The sequence below is a fragment of the Phocoena sinus genome, chromosome 2 (assembly GCF_008692025.1).
Source record: "Phocoena sinus isolate mPhoSin1 chromosome 2, mPhoSin1.pri, whole genome shotgun sequence".
Taxonomy (NCBI): Eukaryota; Metazoa; Chordata; class Mammalia; order Artiodactyla; family Phocoenidae; genus Phocoena; species Phocoena sinus.
In genome coordinates, this window is record NC_045764.1 from 60,504,054 (window position 1) to 60,530,061 (window position 26,008).

General features: G+C 55.4%; 1 protein-coding gene across 4 annotated transcripts in view; it reads right to left on the reverse strand.

The window, feature by feature from the left end:
- Positions 1-26,008, reverse strand: part of LINGO1 (leucine rich repeat and Ig domain containing 1) — a 203,400-nt gene that overhangs the window by 16,588 nt on the left and 160,804 nt on the right. Inside the window, exon 1 of one of the 4 annotated variants that reach the window (XM_032618350.1) lies at positions 877-1,504. The exons of the other annotated variants lie outside the window; for them this stretch is intronic. Coding sequence (XP_032474241.1) covers positions 877-882 — 6 coding nt within the window. The 5' untranslated portion in view covers positions 883-1,504. Of the gene's footprint in view, positions 1-876; positions 1,505-26,008 lie in introns of those variants that run through there. 4 annotated transcript variants of the gene reach the window in all.

The following is a 26,008-nucleotide window of genomic DNA, read 5'->3' on the forward strand; positions in this document are numbered from 1 at the left end:
CCCAGGACCTCTGAGAACAAAGAGGAGATGCCGATGCCGGCACAACCAGGGCTGGATGGAGCTGGGCTGGGACCCAGGGCAAGAGACAGGAGGGGACTGCCCACTGGGCCTGGCCCCACCCCTCCTCAAAGTGGGATCCACCTGGAGGTGCCTGGGGGAGCAGGAAGCCCACAGCCCACCTTGCAGAGGTGGGGGGCCGAGAAGGAGACCTCTTCTTCTCAGCCGGTTCCTACCTCCCACCAGCTCTGCTTCGGAATGAAAAGTGGGGCAGGGGGAAGTGAGAAGCCTGGGCTGAAGACGAAGGGGAGGGCCCCCAATGGTTCCTGGGTCCTCCTCCACCCCAACTCCCTCTCCTCCACTCTCCTAGCCCCTATTTCCCCTTTCCTCCCCCTCACTGGGCAGGAGCTGGAAAGGGGCTGCCCCTTGTTAGGGGAGTCAGGAGGCGCTCAGCCCCGTGCCTGCATCCACCGGCTTGGGGGTGCCTGGTGCAGGCTAGGGCTGCCTGGGGGAGTCTGGGGTCTATGGAGAGAGGCAACCACCCAGTGCTGAGCAGGGGGCTTAACCTTCAGGGTGATCAGTGCTCAGAATGGGAGGTGGGACAGAGGACGAGCAGGACTGTGACCCCTCCCCAGCTCAGGGGGTCCCAGCTAGACAACCTGGAATTTGTTGGGTGGGAGGGGCGGGAAAGAAGAAATCTTCATTTCTGAGGCTTCGCTGGAGGGGGGGCGATCAGATCTGTGACCCCCAAAGCGGGTTTGGGTGACGCTGGGGTGCCCCACAGCCCCAAGATGGGCACAGCCCGGGCCGACGGCGGCCCCCAGGGGCGCTCGCCGTGGGGCTGCCCACTCGGGGCTGGGCCGCGGCCGCCGGGCTCACCTGCATTTCGGGCGCGCTGTCCGTCCGCTCAGCTCGGTCACCAATCGCATGTCTCCCCCGCCAGGGCCCCAGCCCCTGCCCAGCCCCTGCCCAGCCCCCTCCTTCGTCTCCTCCTCCTTGTCCGACACCTCCGCCCGGCAGTCCGCGCGCCCTCGCGGGGCTAGCCGTCCGTCTGTCTGCCCCACGCGGGCAGGAGCCAAGCCGGAGCCGGGGCCGGGGCAAGGGCCGGGGAGTGGGGGGGGCGGGAGACCGGGGCCCCGGCGGGCGGAGGGGCGGGTGTGCGCTCAGGACTGGCGAGGCGGGCTCTACGAGCCTCGTTCTGTGCCCCGGGCCAGCCTGGAGCCGCCGCCGCCGCCGCCGCCGCCTCTGCCACTGGGGCCGGGGTCGAGGCCGGGCGCGCTCCGCAGCGGGGCCGGCGCCAGGGCTGAGGCCGGCGGGCAGCGGCCGCGCATGCTGCTCGGAGCCCCGCGTCCGGAGAGGAGCCGGAGCGGCGCGGGTGGGGACTCCGCGCGCTCCGGGGCCGGGACCGGGACCCGCCGCCGCCGCCTGTGCTGTCGCCGGCCGGCCGCCCGCTCCGGCTCCCGCGCCGACTCCCGCCCGGGCTCCGCGCTCTGCCGCGGCGCGGGGAGGGAGCGCGAGGAGCGAGCCAGGGAGGGAGGAGGGAGGGAGCGAGAGAGCGAGCGAGCTAGCGGCGGGAGCCGGGCGGGGGAGGAGAAGGCGCGGCCGCAAAACCGAGGGTGGCGGGGGGGGGGGGGGGGGGGGGGGAAGTAAGGTGGAGGACTCGGCTCCTTTCAGCGAAGGGGGCGGAGAGGGAGGAGCGCCCCAACCACCGCCCTGCACTGATGGGGCAGCGAAACTGACAAAGGGGAGCGGGCTAGGGGCGTGCCAGCCTTGCGCGGGGGCCAGAGCCTCTGAGCTCCAGCCCCGCACACGACCGCGCTCCTCCGAGTCCCAGGCCAGCGCGGCCGCGGGGAGTCCGGTCTGCGGTCCTCCCTGGGGCTGTGTGCCCACCCTCGCGTGTGGCCACTTGCGTGCACATGTGAGCGCGTGTGTTCACACGTGTTAACTGGGGTCGTTGCACACTGCCATGTGGACCGACACACGCACGTGAACCGGCAAGGCTCCCCACCGACCAGGGTTGTTTGGAGGACGGCGTGGGAAGGGTGAGGCCTGGAGCCGCGGTCAAGCGCCTTGTCCCCTCATCTCGGAATTGTCTGCGAATCCCTGGAGGGCCCACATCCTGGCGGCCTTGGAGCTTGGCAGGTAGAGAGGGAAGCTCCGGGGGACGCCGAAGAAGGCGCGCCAGCCCCGCGGCTCTACCCCAAGCGTGATCTTGCGCCCTCTTTTGCAGCCTGGGTCCCCGCCCAGCCTGGCTTCCTGTCCAGCAGAGGGCAGCAGGCCGCTCTGGCCAGCTCTGGCCAGCTCTGGCCCGCGGGCACTGCACTCAGAGACCAGCAGAGGGCAACGCAGAGCCTCCGGACTCGGCTCCCCAAGGGTCCAGGGGATCCTGAGTTGAGGCACATACTCAGATAGGCCCAAGGAATGGGACCTCTCCTCAGATCCACATCCTCCTTGACCTGCAGATACAGAGATTCGGCTGGTGGAGGTCTCTTGGCAAAGCCTGCAGAGTGGGCTACGACCCTTGGGACCTCACCTCCTTCCACTGTACACCCCCTTCCATCTCCTTGAAGCCAGATGCCCTTTAACACGAAGCTAGTTTGATTAGAATAACCATCAATGCTGACACCACCCAGCATGCCCGCCCCTTCTCCACTGTTGGGAGTGCATCACATGAGCACATTAGGGGTAGGGGTCCCGGCAGGCAGAAAAGGAAACTGAGGCTGGGGGGCACAGACGTGGGGGAGGAGACTGGCCCAAAGCCCTTCAGTCTCTGGGGAAGAAATGGGGAATCCTGCTCCCAGTGCCCTGACCCCCATGGAGCCTGTCTGACATTCACTGCAGTTACCTGGCTAGCATGGTGGGGCCGCCAGTTCCCCCCTCACCCCCGCCCCAGCACCATCTTACTTATCCACTGTTCAGCCTCACACACAGCCCAAAGAGTTGCACGGACCTTCTGTTCTAGCTCGACAGAGTTTGCGTACTTCTCAGTCTCACAGCCACACCACAGCTCTGAACAGTCATGCCTGGAGAACCATCTCCATGTCCATCCTCATCCTAGGTCTAGCTGGAGGCCCCTCCTAGTAAGTGAGGATGCTGTGCTGTGCACTCTACATTCATCCTCCAGCGACCCTGGGAGAAGGCACTGTTGCTCCCCCTGTGACAGAGAGAAGGAACCCCAGGCTCAGAGAGGTTCTGTGATTTCCCTGTGGTTAAACAGCTAGTAAAGCCTGGAAAGGGAATTTGAATCGCCTTCCAGGGCCAATTCCAGCAGGGGGCAGGCTTGGCAGAGGGACTTATAAAAGCTGGGAGGGGAAGAGAGAAGGCGACACAGGAGTCCCCTTCGCTTCAATAGCCCAGCGCAGGCGGTTCCCCGGGCCCCTCAACCCTGTGCCGCCTGGACCCCCGTCCCAGGCTGCCCAGCTCCCCCACCCCGGCTGTTTGTGAGCTCCCTCCCTCCCGCGCCGCCTCCTCCCACCAGCCAGACAGGAATAGACGCTCTCTCGCTCCTGCGTAAAGGCTCCGCCAGGCACCGGCGGGCGAGCAGACCCGCTGCGGGGCGGCGGCGGGGGCGGGGGCTATTCCTGGTGCGGCGGCTGACGCAGACACTGCACGGCCACGGCGTATCTCCGCCCCCGACTCACCTGCTCCCTGCCTCAGTGATCTCGACGGAGAAATGGGGGAGAGCCCACTGCTCCCACCCCCAACCCCCAGATGCTGGCTGAGGAAGTTGGCGTCCTGAGGTGAGGTCTTCTGGGGCCCACAATTGTCCCTCTGCACCTTGGAGGCAGCAGGGATGACCAAAGAGCTGTGTGTCTGGGAGGACTTGCCCCAGAGTCTTAGTTCTCCATGTGAACAGTATCCAAGCCATTTCCCCTTCCGTTTCTCTAAAAGAAATGACCCCTCCCAGCATTCCCTGTCTTATTTCACCAATGGGAACAATGGGGAAGGGAAGGCTTCGGGGAGGGAAGAATTTGGAGAAAAGGTCTTTTTGAGGGTCCAGCCTGGGCCTGGTGAGAGTGCAGGTCCCTGGCCTTGTCACCAGAGACCCCATGAAAGGGGGAGGGTGTCACTGGGGACAGGTATCTTTCCACTCCTGTCTGGTGGGGCGGTCCCCAACACAGCCCTCTCAGGGATCCCAGGGCCATGAAGAATATGGAACATCAGAATGGCCCAGTCCAAGATTTCACTGGCACAACCTGGAGATCATAACCCTGGAGCTTCAGCTCAAGAATGTTCACCCACACCTCCAGGCCTTTATCCTTACTGGCCCACCTGCTCGGCCTGTCCTCTCCCTGGTTCCCACCTGTGCTTCAAGACCAAACTAAGACCATTTGCATCTATTCCTGTCTCTCCTCCTCAGGCTGAAATGCCCTTAGAGGCAAGGGCCCAGTCTCCTCCCTCTCTGTCCTCAGACTAGGAGCTCCCAAGAGCAGGCCTGAGACAGCATGTTCCTGGCTTCAGGGTGAAAACTCAGCAAGTCTCAGTGAAGCAGGAATTGGTGGCTGCAAGGAGTCAGTCTGCTACAGCCTGAGTGCTCACAACAAAGCAGAGAAGCTGGGAATGGGTTTGTCAGGGGACTGTGGAGGAGGGGCAGGACCCTCCAACATTTATTTGGCTCCTACTGTAAGCCAGGGTCTAAGCTATACTTTACATACTTCATCCCAATTCAAGATTGAGATTGCTGTCCCCATTGTACAGATGAAAAAACTGAGGCTCTGGGAGGGCTGGTGACTTGCTCAAGTTTACTCTATGAAAGAGGTAGAGCTGGGCTTAGAAGCTCTGTGTGTGTCTGGTATCAGAGCACAAGCCCTGCTCTCCCCCACTGTGGGAGACTGAGGAGGCAGGGCCTAGTCCCCTGTGGCACAGGAAGGAATGGGTGGCACACACAGGCCTGCATGCATGCCTGCTTTGTGCTGGTCCTGCCCGCTTGCATCCCAGCAGCTCTCAGGGTTTTACGGTGATGATTATTTCTGAAGGCACTTGAAATTAATGACAGCTCTAAAATGGCTGGGACAGTGGAGTCATTACTGAGACCTCTAATTAGCAAGAAAAATGGAGACCTGGAGCCAGGGAGGCAGGTGGGGGCTGGGCAAGTGGTACTGGGCATGGAGCAGGGTTGGGGAAGTGGGTTGGAGCTGGCATCCAGCTGGAGGTCTCTGTGGGGCAGGTGGAACCCATGTCCCACTTTATGCCACACATTTGAGTCTGAGCACTCATTCGTTTGCCGTGTCATCTTGGGCGGAGTCACTGCCCCCCCCGCCCCCCCCGTGAAAGTTTCCCCAGTTACACAATAAGAAGTTGGCCTGGGGGGTCTCTAAGTTCAGGGTTCTATGGGGAGAATAGGATGAAGCCGCAAGAGGGGGCTCTTTGAAAGACCCTGAGTCCCTAGAAGGCTGAAGCCCAGAAGCTGGAGGTCCGATAGCCTCCGGGAGCCACTGAAGAAGCCCTGCATAGCTCTCACAGCCCTCCATGTTGGGGATGCTGAGGCTGACGGTATAATAAAGTCCTAAAGACTCAGGCTGGAGTGAAGTGGATCAGGAAGTGGCAGAAAATCCATAGGTCAGAGCCCCGTGCTGGTGCAGCTATGGAGGGGGCAAGGGATGGGGGGACACCTGAGGGGGCCGGCAGGAAAGTCCCCTCTAGGAGGTAGGCCTGGAGCTGTGGCCAGGCTTAAGGCCTTCCTGCTCCCTCTGAAGTCCTTCCCTAAGAGCCAGAAGGGACTCAGGGACTCCAGGGTCCCACCTAGGCATGTTACAGAGGGTCTGGCTGAGGTACCTAAAAGGGAAAGGACTTACTCAAGGTCATTTGTCCAGGTGCACCCTAGCTCTTGGTCTGCCACATCCTTCATGGGGCAGCTGGCACAGGGAGGGGCACCGGGGGTCACTATTTGCACAGTGGCTGGCCCAGCTGGATGTGGAGATGTGCTGGTTGACATGGAGGGACACCCACTGTGGGTACAGGCTGAGGCCAAGACTCTAAGGGCAGGGGTGTGAAGAGCCCACCCTCACTTCCTTGGGGCATCCTCTTCCCTGGCAGCCCCCACTTCAGCCATGTCTTATTTATCATTAACAGCTTTAAGACCCCAGACCCACTTCCTTGAATCCTTTCACCCACTCCCCTTCCAACACGGGGCACTACGTAGCCCCCTCCCTCCAGAAGCCTGCCCGAAGCACCTCAGTCTCCCGCTCTTGAGCTGGCCTTTGCATCCTTGGGCACCTCTCTAAGCCTCAGTCTCCTCCTCTGTAAGATGGGAATATCAGTAAAACGCATTTCATGGGGCTGGTGTGAGGATCTCATGACAATGTACAGTCATCCCTCCAGGACCCCCCACGGATACCAAAATCCACAGATGCTCAAGTCCCTTAAAGTCGGCCCTCTGAATCTGTGGACGTGGAAACTGTGGATACGAAGGACCAAAATGTATATCTAGTACTTGATGCTGGGCCTGGCACACAGTAGGTGCTTGATAAATGTAGTATTTTTATGGTTATTATACTTACTGTTATGGTTGCTCTCTGCCCTCTGACCCTGCAGCCCCTCCTCCATAAAGACAGGGGTCTACCCTAAGCTGCCTTTCAGCATTCCCATCAGGAGAAGCCTGGACCAAGTTCTTCATTCTCTAAGAACCAGGAACACCCTGAAGGCAGGGACTGTTCTTGTGTCTCCTCCAGTTTCCTCAGAGAGCCCGAAGCCCAGATTCCAGAGTCTGCTGTGTGCAAATTAAACTCAACTGAAATCCATTCATCAGGAAGGACCAATGGGCTCCTCTGGAGAAGGGAACCAGGGCACGGCGGGGTGGGGTGGGGTGGGCAGGGATACTCTTGAATCCCCAGCTCTCACCTCCCCTCATCTCGGGGGCCTCGATCACCCACGCCTCCACTGGAAATGTTCCAGCATCCGTGATGTTCACTTATCTAGAAACAATGTAGGTAGCAGCCTCCACTACTTGGAATTGTACTGAGAACTGGGGGAGGCCAAAAGGCTCCTGGAGGACCCAAGGCAGAAGCCCGCAGAGAGATGAGGTCCTGGGGGTGGCCCCTACTCCGTGTGCTGAGCTTGGTGCCTGGTTGCTGCACCCCAGGAAATTTGCCTGGGGCCAGTCAGTGAAGGGGCTCATCTGCCCTGCCCACCCTGAAGTCCCTCCAGGGGAATAACTGATGTTCCTGACCTTGAAGTTAGCTCTCCTTAAGAACACAGGGAAGCGTGCACGCCATTAAACACACACACACACACACACACACACACACACAATATCCAAATGATTAAATTGAGAGCAAAAACAAAACAGCAAATGTTAAAAGTAGTTTGTATAAAGGGACACTCCCTGGCTCCTTGGGAATCTGGACTCCAGGCTTGGCAGAGCGACTTCTCCCAAGAGTTTGGGCTCGGCTGTCCCCACAGATCATGTCAGGGGGAACTTGAGCTAATGTGTGTAAACAGACAGCACTATTAATAAATCCATTTATTAAGCACTTGTCTTGAGTTCTGTTGTGCAGGAGACTTGTTTATTAACTCGGAACCTGTTATTAACTTGAGCCAAAGGCAGCAAGGCAGCTTGGAAGACGTCCAGCCCTAGAGCCAAGCAGTCTTGAGTTCCAGTCCTGGCTTTGTCTCTAACCACTGCATGACACTGGGCAAGCCACTTCACCTCTCTGAGCCTCAGCTGCCCTTTGATAGGCAGCCCCTAAGATGGCCACAAATGGTCCCTGCCTTCTGGTATTTACCCTCCTTGTGTAATCTCCTCCCCTTGATTGTGGTCTGGACTAATTGACCCAATTCTAGTGAACAGAATATGGCAGAAGTGATGGGATATCACTTCTGAGATTAGGTTACAAAAAGACTGTGGCTTCCATCTTGGGCACCCGCTCTCCGTCACTTGCTTATTCACTATGACAGAGGCCAGCTGCCATGTTATTAGCTGCCCTGTTGAGAAGCCTGAATGGAAAGGAACTGATGTCTCTAACCAACACTCCACAAGGGCCTGAGACCTGCCAATAGCCACACAAGCAAGCATGAAAGTAGACCCTCCCCAAGTCCAGCCGTGAGATGACTGATGCTCTGGTGGACGTCTTGATTGTATCCTCGTGAGACACCTTGAGCCAGAGGCACCCAACTAAGGCTCACCCAGATTCCTGACCTACAGAAACTGTGAGATAATAAATATTTGTTGTTTTAAGCCACTATGTTTTGGGATGATTTGTTACGCAGCAATAGATAACTAATACATGCTTCATCTGTAAAATGGGCATAAAAATTCCTTCCTCCCAGTATGGCTGGGGGCATTGAGAGAATGCAGGAAAAGTGCCTGCTGCCTGTCAGGGTCAGGAATGACACAGCAACTAGGTGGTTATCTGGTAAAGCTGAGGAGATGCACACTCTATGACCCAACAATACCCTCCTGGGTATAACACCCTGGAGAAACACGTCCACAGAAGACAAGCACAGGAATGTTCCCAGGGGTAGTGTTTATATTAGTGAAAACTTGGAAATGCCCTAAGTGCCCCTCATGGGGAGAAGGCATAAACAGAATGTGGTATAACCAGCAGTGGAATACTATGCAGCAATGAAAATGGACAAGCTGGAGCCACACGTGTCAGTGTGGGTTCTCTCACAAACACGAAGTTGAGGAAAAAAACCAAAGATGGTACCATTTATATACGGTTTTAAAATAAGCCCCAAACCCTGTAAATTATGTATGGACATCTGCTTATATAAGAAAAGCATACAAACATGCCTGAGAATGATCAACTCCGATTCCAGGGGAGTGTTACCTCTGGGGACAGAGGAAGGGAGGGTGGTAGAATTGGGCTTATCCTGGACCCCATACTCCAGAGTGTTTACCCTGAGCATGCAGAGTGGTTTTAAGTCACTCATGTAATACTTTCAACAACCCCATGGGGTCCATTCTATTAGTCTCTCTTCTTACAGAGGGGTCAACTGAGGCACAGGATCTCCAGGGATATTTTCCTGGAGTGCAGTGGGAGGCCACGGCTTGGTTCCTCACTTTATTGCTAACTTGGGGGAGGCCACATTACCACCCTGGTCTCGGTCTATTCTTCTGTAGCATGGGAGAGACTTGCCCCCCTTCTCCCTTTCCCCTTCCCCCTTCCTAGGTGTGGATTGAGATGCTGGGAAAGTCTTGATTAATCAATCTGGAATATTTGCAGAGGCCCCCCCCCATAAGCCAAGCCTGGGGCCAGCTACATAGTAGGGGAGGCTAAAATCAAGGAGGTGTGGACAAGAGAAGGTATGAATAAGATGGCCAAATTCAACACAATGCAGTTCAGTTCAATTTTTTTTTTTTTTTTTTTTTTGCGGTACGCGGGCCTCTCCCGTTGCTGAGCACAGGCTCCGGACCCGCAGGCTCAGCGGCCATGGCTCACGGGCCCAGGCGCTCCGCGGCATGTGGGATCTTCCCGGACCGGGGCACGAACCCGTGTCCCCTGCATCGGCAGGCGGACTCTCAACCACTGCGCCACCAGGGAAGCCCTCAGTTCAGTTTTGCATTGACTCAGTTCACAAACAATAGTTAAGGTGAAGGACTATTGCTTGAGCACCTACAACATGTTGGGCTCTGTATTAGGTGCCTTTTCTAAATTATCTCATGTAAGCCTCAACCACAACCCAGTAAGTAGGAACTGTTATTATCCCCACATAACCAATGAGGAAACAAAATCAGGGAGGGTGAGCAACTTCCCCAGGTGGCACAGCAGAGCTGAGATTGTCAGGATTTGTCCTCCCTCCACCCTGACCTGCCCTCTGTTTGGTGCTAGGGGCAGAGATGGAGGGCCTAGGCCTTGTTGCCCTCTGGGGATCCCAGCTCAGACCGGGAAGGTCTGGAGGAGTTGGGAGGAGAGAAAGATGTGTGTGGCTGGAGCAATCAGGTCAGGTTTCCTGGAGGAGGGGGAGGGGGAGGTGCTTCAGTGAGCTCATTAATGGTGAAGCAGGTGGAAGCATTCATCCATCCCTTCTCCCATTCATACCCTCAACAAACATTCACTACAGCTTTCTCTGTGCCCCAAAGAGCCCATGGTCTCATGCACAAGACTCAGCGCGGCATGATCTAGGCTGAGGCAAGGGAAGCATGGGGGCTCGTGCACACACACAGCAGGCACTGGGCAGGCAGGATAGACAACCAGGAGCTGGTGATGGCTGAGCTGAAATCCAAAGGGTGAGTAGGAGTCAACCAGAAGACGGAAGGTGGGGGATGGTACTCCAAGCAAGGAAAACAGCAGGTGCAAAGGCCCTGGGACGGTGGGGAGAGACAGCAGACCCCAAGGAAGGCCAGCAATGACCAAGATGGTTCCAACTCAGCTGAGAAGCGGGTGTGGGGCTGAGGCTGCCACCATCTCTCTCCCAAGTAGGGAGAGTGTCTGCCTGCTGGGTTCTCTAACCAGCTGGGTTCCTACGCCAGCTCAGCCCTGTTGGGTAGGCAGGGCCCCTCTCCAGAAGGCTTAAGAGCAGGGGAGTTCGAACCATAACGGCGTATGTAATTATGTGCAAAAACGAAGGAGCGCTCCGTACTAACTGATAGTGGGAGAGAGGAAATATCGGCAGAGGCACCCGGCTGCATCTCCCCGTCCAGTCTGGCTGGGACCCAGGGCAGCCGCCTGGCCACTAATATACCCATAAATTATTGAAGTTATAAAGAAGAAAGCAGGTATCGTGTGACACCCATAAACAGCTTGTTAGCTAAGACTAACGAAGGGGCAGCCTGCTGCTTGGCATTGCGTGGGCTCCCCCCACACCCTCTCTGATTGCAGAGGGAGATGCATGAGGGTGGGTGTGGAGAGAGGCAGAGAGACTGGCTGCCCCCCTCCCTGCCCCCCTCCAACATCCTGACCCACTGTGGAGTCCGGTGGTGCTGGGAGAGAGAGGAGGTCCACAGACATAAAGAGCCCAAAACGGGCCATGAGCTCCCCATCACTGCAGCGTGCAAGCAGAGGCTGGACAAACCTGTCACAGAGGACAAGGAGCCAGAAAAACTCTGAGGCCTGCCCAGTCTGATGTGCTTAGGCCAACCGGGTGCTGGGAAAAACCGGATGCTGAGGCTAGACACACAGGGTGCACATCACAGGAAAGCCACCTGCCAGCTGTGTGACCTTGGGTAAGTCACCCACCCTCTGAGCCACTTTCCATCCATGCTACCTGGGTATAGCCATGCCTATCATGGAGGATTGTGGAGGGAGTCCTAGGAGCATATGTATGTGATACTCTGGGTGCACATAAGCCCTTGTGCATAGGACCCTCCTCTACCTCCCACATCCACCCCCAATCTCACAGGGGGCTTCTAATTAGATCAGGCCTAATGAGGCTTCCCTCTGCCAGACTCTGTTTACGCTTCATTTAAGCCTGAGTCTGGGACATTAGGAGGAAGGGGGAGGCAGCCGAGGAGGGGGAAGGTGTCCAGCTGCCAGGTCTTGGCCCACCCCAGGCTCCACCTCACACAGGGCACCCTCACCCCAGGGGAAGAGAGGAAGAAGATGGAGGGGGTGCTCTAGAGCTAGAGCTGCCAACGGAGAGAGGCCTCAGGGGGAGTGGGGAGGTGTAGGAGTGATGGTTGGGATGCTAGCATTTTGCCTCCTTGATGATGAAGAGCTTGAACCTCGCTGTCTCTCAGGCTGGGGGTCTGTAGTCTCTAAGATGCTTTCTTCCAGGAGGTACAGCCAGGCAGCCTGACTGGGGCACTTGGGTGCCCATGGTGTGCTCACCTGCCAAGGGCCACGCAAGACAAGAGGAGGGGACTAGGGAAGGTGCCCTGGAGAGGCAGCCAGATCGCCCTCCATAACCAGCCTGAGGCCACACAGGGGGCAGAAGGGGGGGACATCTGGGCTTGGCTTTGGGCAACAGATGGGTTCCTCTCCCCAGTCCTGAAATACCCCCGTGAGAGCGTTCGTTCTGTCAGTGGTTTCCTTCTTCCAGAAGAAAGAAGGGAATCCTGAGAGTTTTTTTCAGCTATGCTTCGGGCTGGGCCTCTCCTCCAGGGGTCCTCTCTGTACCCCTTATCTTATCTTGTACAGGCTTCGTCTGTCCCACCGCAGCCTGTTTCCAGGGGTCCTCTCTGTACCCCTTATCTTATCTTGTACAGGCTTGGTCTGTCCCACCGCAGCCTGTTTCCAGGGGTCCTCTCTGTACCCCTTATCTTATCTTGTACAGGCTTGGTCTGTCCCACCGCAGCCTGCTTTGCAGATGCACAGAGAGGCATCATCGCTGCCCCAGGTCACACAGCAAGTCAGTGCTGACTCCTGAAGCTGGGGCCTCCTGCCTCTCCCCACTGCTGTTGGACTCAGCCCTGGGAGGAAGTGGGAGACTCACACTGTCACACTGAGAGCTGGGCATTGTGCTGTGACTGTTGGGATGAGCGCACTCTGACAGCCACTGTGGTGTGGCCTTCCCAGGAGCGCCCTTCCTGCCTAAGGACTCCCAGCCCTCAGCACCTGCCTATCTATCACCTGCCCAGCGGGGTGGGGGCAGCTGGGGTAGCTGCCTGCAGTGACAGCCAGGTGGCCCGGTCAGAGAGGGATGGAGGCATTTTGGAGGGATGGCTCTTGGGGCTGGGCGCTCACCTGGGACCTAAGGACATCTCCCCCCACCTCCAACCTGAGAGGGGACATCTTTTGCCCAAGATCATAAGTCAGATGTGGGGGGGAGCTGGAACATATCTGTCTGGTTGCAAAGTCTGCACCAACCTAAACGGGGGGAGCATGTAGACGGTGCAGCGGTGTGGTCACTGGCTGCTGTGTACTGTGGGTTGCTCAGGTCAGCCCACAGACCCTCATGGCCCCGAGATCAGCATCAGCCCCTCCTTGACCCCTTGAAGGCCTGTCTCTCCCTACATCTCTCTGGCTTACCCTCCTTTTCTCAAAGGGTCAGGGGAAAGAAAGGCAAGCCAGAACCCTGGGCCAGTGACGAGTGGATCTGACCAGGCCTCCTGGATGGTGCTGGGAGCTGAGGAGTGGAGAGCAGGAAGGCTGCCTGGGCTGGACCAGGTGGGAAAGCAGGGCTGTCCAGGGGGTCAGGGGAAACACACAGGGCCCTGGTAGGACTGGGGGCTGAGGCAACCCTCAAAGGCGAGAAGGACCTTCTCTCCTCCCTTAGCTAGGTCAGCCCTTGATAAGGACTGCAGACCGTCAGCAACAGTCAGCCTACACAGAGGGAAGGAGAGGCTCATGGGGGAATGTGGAGGGTGGGCACACAGGGAGGAAGGCCTAGGAGCCTCAGGTCTGCGGCACTTCCTCAGGGCCTCTTCTGGCTACGTGGGCCTGCACCTCCTTTCCTGCCATTCTTGAGTGTGCCGTCCCGCCAGGCATAGCCCCGGTGTCAGGGAGGGCCCATCCCAGGAGGGCCCACCCCAAGCTCAATGGTTTAGGGTTTCTACCTTGAGAGGAGCCACAGCTCTGGCCCAGAGGCAGCAAGTCAGAGGAAAATCTCAGGTAGGGATGTGGGAAACCAGGGCATCCCTCCTGAGAGTCTGGTGCCACCCCCAGGCAGGACGCCTGGGATTTTTGCCCTCCTATCCTTTCTCCCTCTAGTATGGGACTGGGCAGGGGGATGATATATCTGCAAACAGGGAAATGGGTGGGTGTAATGAGTGGGAGAATGTTCTGGAACATGGAACCCTCTGGGCAGAGCACTTAGGCAAGTCCCTTAACCTGCTCCAAAGTGTCGTGAGGATTAAATGACATAATCTATTCAGGTCCCCGGGAACAGGGCCCAGCACATGGTCAGCCCTCAAGAGGGTGCACTGTCGTGACCATGAGTCTAGTTGGTGCAGGGATGTCTGCTTTGTGTGTGTATCCAGGTTTCTGTGTTATGGTTTTTTATGATAATGGTGTTGTATTGCAGATCTACTCTGTGTGTATCACTGTTAAACGTGATGTGTCATCGCTGTTGTGTGTGTCAGGGTTAGGTGTCCTGAGCAGGACTTTTCTGCATCTCCCCCATTCTCTTAGCTCCATCAGTCCACAGACAGAAAACCCAAGCCCTCATTCAGGGCTTCCAGCTGTGTGGAGAGGAGCAGCAATTGTGCTCTATACCTGGAGGCCTTCCCTCTCGATCCCTTCTCTGCCCATGTTGTCCTAGAAGCCCACCTCCCACAACTGGCTGACCAGAGCCTGGAGGGCAGGTGGGTGAGGGAGGTACCCTGGTTCCAGGAGTCCCAAGGGCAGACCTGAGTATCTACCTGCTCCTTCTGGGCCTACCACCTACTTGTGGCATTTCTATAACCTGGGAAATGAGGTTGGCACTGATAGAAGTACGAGTGATACCAGGAGGGCAAGAAAGAACCTAGCACATGTGCCCCTGAGATGACAGGAAATGGGTCCCAAAGCAGGGTTGAGCCAGGGGCAGGCTGAGCCCTGGCTGACTTCTCACTGGTCACCCCTGAAGCTGATGGACACAGCATCGGGCTGGTTCCCTCACTCCCTTCAAGCAACACGTGCAGAGGGCGTTACTGTGCCCGTTTCACAGACGAGAAAACTGAGGCTCAGAAAAGTGAGGTGACTTGTCCTAGTCAGTGGAGCCAGGACTAACAGGCAGGTCTGGCCCTGGTGATAGTCACAGAGGTTTGGGGGTGGAAGGAGGAGCCCCAAATGGAAACTTCTCCGTGGGGCAAATGATGTGGCTCAGGCTGGCAGCCTGAGGTGCAAAGATCTGGAAGGCCCCAAATAATGGGGGCCCCCCACCCTGAACCAAAACATGGACTCATACACTCAGATGCAGTGTGCTCACACCACCTGCTGGGGTGCGAAAACCAGCCATAAATACCTGCATTGTCGTGGTGGCTCATCAGGCAAGTGGGAAGAGAGGTCTGGTGTGCCCTCAGGAAATTTCAGTGACTCACAGACTTGTGGACCCCCGCCTCTGCACACCCAGACACTCCTCCCATATGCACACCCCCGAAACTGGCTTGTCTGGGAGCCTCCTTCCTCCCCCAAAGAGAGCGGGGTAGAGGAGACCACCCATCCACTCCCCGACTCAGGGGGCTGAGGGGTCTGGAAGCGGGGAGCCCTGGCCAGTCAGCTTGCAAAGACTCCATACATCCCAGCCCAGGAAGCAGGGGCCAGGGAGGGTCCCGGGGCACACAATGGGGTTGGGAGAATGGGGTGGAGCGGAGGGCTGAGCCCGAGGCCCACTCCTTCTCACTGTCTCTCTCCCCAGAGGCAGCCCAAGCAGAAGTGGAGAGGTGGAACTCATCACCACTCATTCCACCAGTGCCCAGCTCTCTCTCTACTCTTGAACTTGGCAGGGACAGCTTCACATTTAGTTAACACGCAGGAGGTGTGTGTTGGGGTGGAGGGGGTACCTGCACATCCCATGGCTAAAGATAAATTCCAGCTAATGTCTGAAGAGTAGGAAGCATCGTGAACAGATTCAGGCCCACAGGGTGTGCCCTCCCATCCCCAGGCAGTTTGTCCCCTAATGCAGGCAGGGCGGCTGCCTCAGACCCTCGCTCACTTTGTTACACACCTTCACTCACTGCACAGCTTACTGGTCCCCCTAGAGAGAGGGCTCCAGACCCCCATTAGAAAGGCTAGCGGGCTTTCCTTAAGCCATTAGTTAGCTCTGGGAACTGAAGAATAAAGAGAAGCAAAGTTAAACATCTTGCTGATAATTCTCCCCTGTGGTGGACATTAGTCTGCCTTCCCAGTGGACGAGGAGACAGCCCAGGGTCATAGGATGCCCCAGAAGAGCCTCAGCTTGGCTGGTAGTCCAGGGTGAGTCCAGGGAATGAGCGAGTGCATGACGAGACCTCAGTTTCCCCATCTACAAATTGGGACTGCACTGTCTATCCTGCCTGCCTCCTGAAGGGGTCAGAGACATGAGAAGGGCCCTCTGCACGAGCCTGGTGGGGGTGTGATGGGGGCAGACACCCAGCCACTGAGGGGAAAGACACATCTATGGCCCCCATAGTCAGTAAAGGCATGGATTGTTCCTGCCTGTGCTTTAGCTACATGTCAGGGAAGTGTGTGTGTGAATCAGGCCTGCAGCCCTGAAGGGACCCCACCCAAACACATGGCCCCCACCGCTACCCCACCACACCCCAGTGTGCGGGAGGACCCGAGCATGTACACGAAGCTCCCCGCTCCGGGCACACATGCTGGCAAACTCTGGTTCTGTCCCGATACGGAGTCCCGCTTCCCAGAGCCCTGCTGTCATGGCAACCAAGAGAGCTGAGTCAGGGCAGGGATGGGGAAAGAGGAGTGGGCTGAGAGAACTGGGCTGTGGCTCACAGCCCACTTGAGAGGGCCAAGTGCCCCTTCCCTCCTCTTTCTTTGTGCCCCCTATATAGGTCACAAATCTCTGAGCAGGTAGAGCCCAGGCAGGAACCTGGAGCTTCCCCCACCCCCAAGTAGACCAGAGCAGAGGCCGGCCGGCCCTCTCTCCTGGGAACAGATGCAGAGAGTAAAAACCCACATTCAGGGCAAGGTTTGAGGGCCAACCCCTGGCCCAGACAGCTCCCCCTGCTGAGTCTGCTGTGATTCTTCTCCCATCTGCATCCCCACTGCCTGAGGTTCCAGCATAAGCGATGTCCTCCTTGGAGCCTCTGAGGTAGGTGTCTCTGTCCTCAGGAGTACCCCAGGAAGGGCGGGGACTTTGACAGTCACAAATGACTGGGCTGGGATTAGCTGACAGTCAGGTAGGGTGTGCTCCTCTAAACTAGGCCCAGAAGAGAGGCAGGCCCCACCACAGATGGTAGGAAAAAATAGAAATGCCTGACGCTTCCGGAGCGTTTACTCTGTGCCAGGTACCAGGGCCCTCCTGTAATCTAGGCGTTAACTTATTTCATACTCTCAACAGCTCTATGAGGAAGGCGCTATGAGCGTCCCCATTTTACAGGTGAGGAAACACAGGCACGGAAAAGCACAGTAACTTACACAAGGTCATAGAGAAGTAAGTGGCCCCCTGGGTACATTCCAGCTGTACAGTGTGGAGGTCGGGGAAGGCTCTAAGCTGGTTGAGTGTGTGGTAGGGGACCTAGAATTCATTTGTCTAATTGCCTATTATATACATGCTAATGCTGAAGCTGGGAGGACAGTTTCTCTCGTAGCTTTCCTGGTGGGAGTCTAGGGATGGGCCAGTGCCCTGCTGAGAATCAAGGCCCCTGGAGGCTCCCAGACCAGGCCCTGCTGTGGCCCCCATGCTGTCCTGCCCCTGACAGAAGGCACTAGGAAGCCAGAGATGAAAGGGTCCCAGTCCGTTTGCCAGAGCACAAGCCAGGGGATAGGTAGGCCCAGCTCACAGGAAGGTCTGACACAAGATGAGTAGTGATCAGAGCAGGAAAGGAGGAAAGATGAACCCCAGGGAAGGGAAGAAATCCCAGTGGCTTCCCTGGAGGAGGCAGTCTTTCAGGATTGGTAGGATCCTGACCTTCAGAGAGGGGCACAGACATTCTAGGAGGAAGGAACAGTAGGTATAAAGGTATGAAGGCTGGACAGAGTGGGGTCTTTACAAGGCCCATGGAGTGGCCACAACTGTCCAGCATGGGGTCAGAGTCAGAATACAGTCAGAGGCTGAGTGGAAGCCTGGGAATTCCTCTCCAAGGTCTCCCTCCCCAGCACTGAGGGCAGTGTTTTAACTCATTGCTGAGATGCAACCTTTCCTAAAAAGCCAAGGGAGACGAGCCCCTCCCTGAAATTGACTAGGAAGACTCACAAAAACAATCCCAGTGTTAAAGATCACAGATGGTTTCTTTCACTAGAGCACATGCTGGGTCAATGGCAGCCTTGCTGAATGCTGTCCCAGGCAGCCTGAGAAAGGCCCTGGCAAAACCTTGCTCCCCTCTCTGCTGCTGTGCCCCATGCCCTCTCTTCCCTGTCTGCTTTGCCCACCCCTCCCTTCCCTCCCTCCCTACCCTCCCTCCCTTCTTTCCTTGTGTCTTCCTATCATTGTTCCTTATTTTATTTTCAGCCCTCAGCACTTTTCCTGAAAGGGAACAGCTGGGCTGCTGGAGTCAAAGAGAAAATATTTTTTTTGACTACTTTGCAGATTCTCCTTCTCATGAAAACTGATGCCACCATTGCTAACTGATGGATGGACGGTAAGATATCTATTTCCTTGTCTCCTTCTTTCCTCCCCCTCTCTGGGCTCTGTTCTATGGGAATCTAGGAAAGACCGGGCAGTCATACAGCAGCTGGGGGAGAAGGGTAGTAAATGGGGATGACTTTGGCATCAGGTGGGCAACTGGGGCCCTCAGTAGCATCATTAAGCCCATTTTACAGATGAGGAGACTGAGGCCCAAGATCACCCAGATACAACAATAATTACAATACTAACACTAACCATAGAGTCAGCACTTAAGGAGCACTTGCTGCATGCCAGGCACTGTGCTAGACATTTCACATGCAATGAACCTATGAGGCAGATACATTACTGACCCTGTTTTACAGAGGGGGAAACTGAGGCTCAAAGAAGGGAAGTCACTAGCCCAAGACCACACAGCTGGGCCCGTAGAGCTGGAATGTCCCCCCATACAACCATGCCCATTTTCACTCTGCGAGCTGCAACCTTCCCCTGCCCTCCAGCTGGCTGCTAATGGGAGAATCAAGATTTGAACCCACACTTGTCTACATTCTCATTCCAAAGCTGGGCTCTACTCTGTGTTGATTGCTGTTGCCAAGAGAACCTTAAACAGCAGTTCTAATCACAGGATGGCCTGGCCTGATCCTGACCCACACCTGATTCCTCAGGCCAAGGGGTACAGAGCTCCCAGCTAAGCCTGGCTCGTCCTCATGACCTGCCCTGTCTGGGCCTCAGAGACCCTGCTAAGAAAGGGGGAGATTGGACAGCCTGGGCCCTGGATAGCAACACATGAACTGGGGCCAAGGCCCCCCAGGACCATGCTGAGCAACCCATGCCTCCTTCCCAAGGGTTACCTTTTGCTCACTCTGTTCTCCAGGGCTGGAGACCACAGGCGGGGCCCTGCTCCTCTGGGATCCCAGTCTGCTCCCTGTGGCCAGAAGACACAAGGAGAGGACAACAGGAACCCTGGCCTGGGCCTCAAACCTGCTGTTACACAGCCCAGTGGCTCCCAGGAATCTTGCACACACACCCTGGAGCACCCCTGTAAGGCCAGGTGGCCCTCAGCTATGCATGTGTTATTGTGGGTCTAGATCTGTGTACCCTCAAGTCCAAACTTAGGGAAAGTGCTTTTAAGACACATCCAAGGAATGACTATCAATCCTGCAAGCTAAGAAAGGTTGTTTGGATCGGACCTGGGAGTAATATAGGATAGCAGTCTGTTATCTGCAAACGCAGAGCCCTGCTTGGCTGTCCAACGTAAATGTGTTTAAATAGCAACACACATGTTCATGTCAATGGGAATGTTCTAGGCTAATTGTGGCTGGTGTAAATGTTCATGAATTCAAAGTGAACATGATAGGTGGTGATGCTGTGTTCAATGTAAATGTCCAGTCTTTGGTAAGACAGAGGACTTGATGAAAAATACATTTGGTCGATGGAAATGCACACGTGGGGTCAGTGGTAACGCACGTGTTCACTACAGATGCAAGCTTGAGGCAAATACCCGTGTGAATCTCCAATATGGGGGTGACTATCAGAGATGGAAATCACGGCGAGAAAGGGTGGCGCAGGGAGAGCAAAGACCCAGGGGCACGATGTGGAAAGGAGAGGAGGATTCTGAGTGGGGAAGAGGGCGCAGAAAGAAGCTGGGGGTAGTGGATTCTGGCTCCTGGGTCAAGGCGGAGAACCTGCTCAGCTGGCATCCAGACGTGGCTGGGGAAGGCCTCTAGCTGGAAAACAGAAGCCAAGGGAACACGAAGTGCAATCAGGGGACCTTGGAATCCCGTGTGCCCAGCTGGACCCAGGCTGGGCTCCACTGCTCATGACTGGGCAAGTGAGGCCCTACCAAGGGGAGAGTGGGGAGGATGAAAGGGTGGGGGATCCTTCCACCACCACCCCCAACTCTATCATCCCAGGGGGTCAATGACAGAAAAATAAAACAAGAGTGTCAAGAAGCCTTAGTTCCAGCCCTAGTCAGCCACCAAATAATACTGGTCAATGCACCTAAGATCCCAAGCCTCAGTCTTCTCCCATGAAAAATGGAGGCTGTGTTAATACCTCCTGTGCGGTTCCCACATGACATAGGATGTGAAAGGGCTTTGAAAACTGTAAAGTGATGTGCAATGTGAGGTAGAGGAGTCCTGGTCCCTGGGGCTTTGCTGTTGGTTGATAAGCACCAGGGAGGCCAATTTCATGTCTACGTGGTGTGTAAGCATGTGCACAGCATGTACACACGTGTGTGTATGGTTTTTTTAACATCTTTACTGGAGTATAATTGCTTTACAATGGTGTGTTCGTTTCTGCTTTATAACAAAGTGAATCAGTTATACATATGCATATGTTCCCATATCTCTTCCCTCTTGCGTCTCCCTCTCTCCCACCCTCCCTATCCCACCCCTCTAGGCGGTCACAAACCACCTAGCTGATCTCCCTGTGCTACGAGGCTGCTTCCCAACTACCTATCCACTTTACGCTTGGTAGTGTATATATGTCCATGCCACTCTCTCACTTTGTCACAGCTTACCCTTCCCCCTCCCCATATCCTCAAGTCCATGCTCTAGTAGGTCTGTGTCTTTATTCCCATCTTACCCCTAGGTTCTTCATGACCTTTTTGGAGACTCTGCCACAGAGGTTTGAAGTGAGGGGGAAGAGAAGGAAGTGAGATTTCAGGATAATCTTAAAAGCAAAAAAAAAAAAAAAAAAAAAAAAAAAAATTACGTGTCAAAAGGAGTGGGGAGGCTTAAATGGCTCCCAGGTGGGACACAGAATAAAACAGTCTTTGCTGTTATTTTTCGATTGTCTCCACACAGGGAAGACAGGCAGAGGGTCGCCATAGCAACTCTGGGCATCCGGCAGGGGGCAGCCTGGACTCTGCAGGTTTCTCTGGGCTGAACAGAGTGAGTCAGCCCAGCAGATGCTAGAAGGTGGGGCTGGGTCCAGTACTGTACCCTTGTCCTGGAGGTCACCAGTTCCTTCTCTTCTGGAGGCCACCATGATGGACAAATAGGAGTTGCCTAGTGGTGGGGCCAGGCCAGGTTGAGACTGGGAGCTGAGTCTGAAGGTAGAGAAGTCTCAGGATGGGGAGGGGATGAGATGGGGACGCTGAAGGATTGCCAGAGGCAGCAAGGGAGTCCCATATGGTGGTCACAGAGGGGAGAGGCCATGCGTGGCTAATACAGATGATGGAATAAGGATTGGGAGATGGAGTAAGTGTTGGAGGGTCCAGGTGCTGGAGTGGACAGGGCATGGTGTGGAAGCTAGTGGCTCTCCCAAACCACCCCTGAGCCTATGTTAATGGAGGGCAAGTAGTCATTTTAGAGGCTGGGTCTAGAGTGAATTTGGCCTCAGGGTTGGGCTTCAAAGGCAGGGGTCAGGCAGGAGAGAAATGTGGATAAGAAAAATCCTGATTGGAAAAAAGTAGCTATGGCAGATTCATGCATCTGGGTACGCACAGAGGCCACTTTTAATGGAAAACTGAACTGGGGGGAAGAGAGAGTCCTACGTTTGTGGAAAGTAGCTGGGAGTTCACTACCTCTTTTATTGTGTATCCTTAGTGCCTGACTTCAAGAAATACTTTTTTGAACAAATGAATGAATGACAAAGGACTGAATGTATGGTGTTCAGAAAGCTACATGGAAGCTCTAAGGAGGCGGTTGACACCTTGTCTCTGATCATTTGCAGGCTGGTATTGAAAGCTAAGCAGCAAAAGAAGCCAAGCCAACCTAAAAATACAAATGAGGAGGTTGCTGGCCCAGGAGATCAAAGGACTCTGAACATCGCGTGGCCCAGGGCACACCCAGAGCGTCTGGCAACACAAATTTGGAAAAAGTGGTCACGGTTCCTTCTTAAGGTCAAATGATAAAAGCCCAAATTTGTATCAAGTAGTGACTGATAACAGTCCATTTCTACCAAGAAAGTACCACATCGTACCCACGTGTTTAGATTTCTTTAGGTCGTGCTCTAACTTAATAAGCCATGATTCTGGAGCTCGTGCTCACCTCACAGCTTGAAGTCCTGGAAGTCACGCTTTCCAAACAGCTTCAAATGAAGAACAAACACATACAAACTCAAAACTTCTTGATGGGTAAGTAATTCCGGCTAGTGGAAATATAGATTCTGGGGCAGGGTCGGGGCTGACCCCTTCACCCAATGAACTGGCTACTTTTGCCACAGTCTTGCTTCAAGGGAAAGAGGCTTTGAAGTAATTTGGGGCCTGGGGTCTTTGGATCTCTGGGTTTGGTCAAGCCCTCGGGGACTCTCAGCTGAAGGCTGAGCAAGGTAGCCTTGGGAGACCTCTCAAACTCGAGAAGTCAAGGACAGCCACAGAGCAGTGACTCTAGAATCCATTTCCCACTCATGCGAGGACCCTGCTCCCTTTCCTCACCAAGGAGCTGAGGAGCTTCCCCCTCCTGAGGGCCCACGTGGCTTCTGAAAAGCAGGCAGAACACACCATGGAGTCAAAGGGCGTGAGCACACCTCCTGGACCCACCGGCTTTGGGCAAAACGTTTGCCTTCCCTGTGAATCAGGGAATCAATGGGACAGAGCACCCCTCAAAGAGCCACTGTGAGGATTGAATAAGACGATGAATACTCGAGTACTTCATTAACAGTAAAGTGCCAAAAAGAATTACTACTATTCTTGTTGCTGTTATTGATTCACTGAGTAGAAGGGGAGCGGGTCCCTTCCTACAGTCCCCGGGGATTCAGAAGCCTGTCTGGGCCTTCCAGCAGCATCTCTGCTCTGCGCTATGAAATCTTGGCTGACAGCTCTTCTGTCTTCCTGGACAATCCCAACATCCCTTGCCTGTGGCTGCAGCTGGGGAAAGTGTGTGTATGTGTGTATGTGTGTGTATGTGTTGCTAGAACATGGAAATCACCTTTCTCCGTGTAAATATATCCTCCAGGTGACATCTGTCACTCACACCCAGTCCAGATGCACCCCACCTCCAGGAGCTATTGCTCCTGCTGTTCTCCACCTAGAACCCGCTCCCGCTCCTTGTCCAGCTAAGTGGTTCAGGGTCCAGATCCAATTCCTCCTTCACCAGGGAGTCCTCCTGGATTTCTCCAGCCCAGTAGTGGTCAATGGCAGGACCAGGGAAGAGAAGGCAGGAAATTGGGCTCAACCTATAGCCTGTCTGGTTTGTGCCATGGCTGGTAAGGAGTGAGCCTCCCTGGAGGGAGTGTGTCTCTGTCTCACTACCTGGTCTTTGCCTGGTTACCTGCCTATCTCTTCCTCTGACTGTGAGCTACTGCAGGGGAGGGCAGGGTCTGACTGGCCCAGTGAATATAGGGTGAGGGGTAGGGTAAGGGAAAGCCACCTCACTTTGGGGAGGGGGAAATGCTGGTTGGTAAAGAAGTTCTCAGAACCCTGATGTCAGAGGTGGGGGTGGGGACCTAGGTCAATCCCTTCATTGGAGGAGACTGAGGGCCAAAATGAGAAAGGGACATGACCAAGGTCACACAGCCTTATGTGGCCATGGACTCAAGCCCAAGTCCTAAGTCACTGTCCCTGCCCCCTGTCCCCTCCCTGCCCCAGCTCTTGGTTACTCATCTTGGACTCTAAGTTAGATGTGTGGCCTCCAGCCAGGGGGGATGGCACCTTCCTGAGTGATGAGGGAAGGTGCTGAGTGAGAGGAGGGGTCCTCAGCCTGGTGGGTCACACAGACCACCCCAGGCCTTCTCCATGTCAAATGCAACATTTATTGAACAGAATTGAATTTACTATTCAATTGCAGGAGGTGTAATTTTGATCTGGGTCTTATAAAGCCCTTAATAAAGTCAAGGTATTACTGGTATCTCCTGCTTTTTTTCATTTGTTAAAAGAGGCACTGGCCGGGGGGGAGGGGTGCTCAGCTGGGAGTGAGGACATCTGTCTGCTTTCTGCTTGTCCTGGCTCTGCTGCCACCATGCCATGTGCCCCAGAGGAAGACACCGCTCTGCTCTGTCCCAGAAGCAAAAGTCTTCATCCTCGGGCTTCCCTGGTGGTGCAGTGGTTGAGAGTCCGCCTGCCAATGCAGGGGACACGGGTTCGTGCCCCGGTCCGGGAAGATCCCACATGCCGCGGAGCGGCTGGGCCTGTGAGCCATGGCCGCTGAGCCTGCGCGTCCAGAGCCTGTGCCCCGCAACGGCAGAGGCCACAACAGTGAGAGGCCCGCGTACCAGAAAAAAAAAAGTCTTCATCCTCAAGGTGGGGACTGTCGGTCAGCCCTGATGACATCAGGGGAGACAGCCAGAAAAGGAAAAGGGGTTGGATTCCCTACGAGTTGGAAGTGCAGGGGAAGAGAGCTAACAGTTATTAGGCACATTCTGTGTGCCAGGGTCTCCATTGTATTGGCACATTGTATGCTCATGGCATCCCTGTGGGGCAGTGCCGGTGGTCATCAGTAAGCAATGTTTGCCAGGATCTCGGTTTTCTTCTTTCAGGCATGTGGTAAGGAAATGTACTTCCCTATTGCCTTTGAAGCTGGGCATGGCCATGTGACTTGCTTTGGCCAATGAACTGTTAGTGGCAATTACCTGTGTCGCTTACAAGAGGGAGCTTTAGAGCCACTGCCAGCTTGGCCATGCCTCTTCCTGTTGCTATGGTATCATGGGTGCACATGTTGAAATGGGGGCAGCTCCTTCAGCCTAAGGTCCTGAGTGACAATTAAGAACAGACCCTCCCTCCCCCTGTCACAGTCATGCAAGAAATGCACCTGAGCTGTTTTAAGTCTCTGAGATTTTTAAGGTTGTTTGTTATCGCAGCAAAACCTATCTAGTCTGACTGTTACAGTGCCGCTCTGTTTTCTAGATGAGAAAACCGAGGCATAGAGAGGTTCAGTACCTTGCTGGGGAACCAGAGTGAGTGAGTAGCAAATTTCAGTCAGTCTCAATGTACCTGATGCCAAGACCATGCCCTTCCTAAGCTGGGGTCCTGTGTCTGCCCCAGGCTGGCTGGGTGTGGTCAGACTCCAGCCACTGGGGATCAGGGCCTGCTGCTCAGCATCCATTTCTCCTCATTTTCCACTCTGCTGAGCAGAGTGTCCCTGTAACCCCTCCCAGTGGCCCATTGGAGAGGCCGGACTGGGGCCTTTCAGTCTGTGAGGGCTGGTGGAGGTCAGAGGAGAGAGGCTTGGAGAGGTCATGGATAGGGTCACGAGTTAGGCAGACCTGGGTTCTAGTCCTAGCTCTGCTACCCTAGCTGGGTGACCTTGGGCAAGTTACTGTCCTTCTCTGAGCCTCAGTCTTCTCAGGTGTCAAATGGGAATAATGCTACTTCCCTAGTTATTGCAAGAATGAAATGAGATGCAAAGATCTTGGCACATAGTAGGACCTGATACTTGGGCTCTGTTATCACTGGAGGCAACACCCAGAGCTGAGGCCACCCCAACTCTCCACCTCTGCCCTCCCCACCTCCTCAACCGGAATAAAGCCAGACTTCCCTGCCCTGTTTTCTCTAGACACATCCTAAAGGAAGCTTGCCCCATCATCTCACAGGGCCCTATCAGCCCCTGGAGGAGGGAAGGATAGCTCTCTGTAAACCCATTTAGAGTGAGAGAGGAGAGGCTTTTCCAGCATCACACGTCAGGAAGTTCTGGTGGAGCTGGTGTCACAGTGTTGCTCAGTAGCCCCATTTTCCAAGGGTCTGGAGGGGACTTCCCGAGAAGGAAGGCTGGCCGCCCCAGACACGCCAGGCAGGGCTTCCAGGAGAGGAGCTAGGGGAGAGCTGGAGATTCAATGGAGGTGACGGTCCTGCCTTAGAGCTGCCCACATGGCCCGGTTCTGCCCCCAGAGCCAAGATCCCTAGTTGCCATCCCAGCCTCTTTCCTGCCAGCTCACTCTTCTTGATCTGGATAGCCCCTCTCTACACTGCTGCCTACCTGGAACATGGCCACACTAGGTCCCACCATCACGCCTCTGCTCAGGGCAGGTCCCCCTCCAGGCTCAGGACCACATAAACTCATCCCTATGTCCCCAGCAAATGCCAGAGATCACGTCCTGAATGACCACA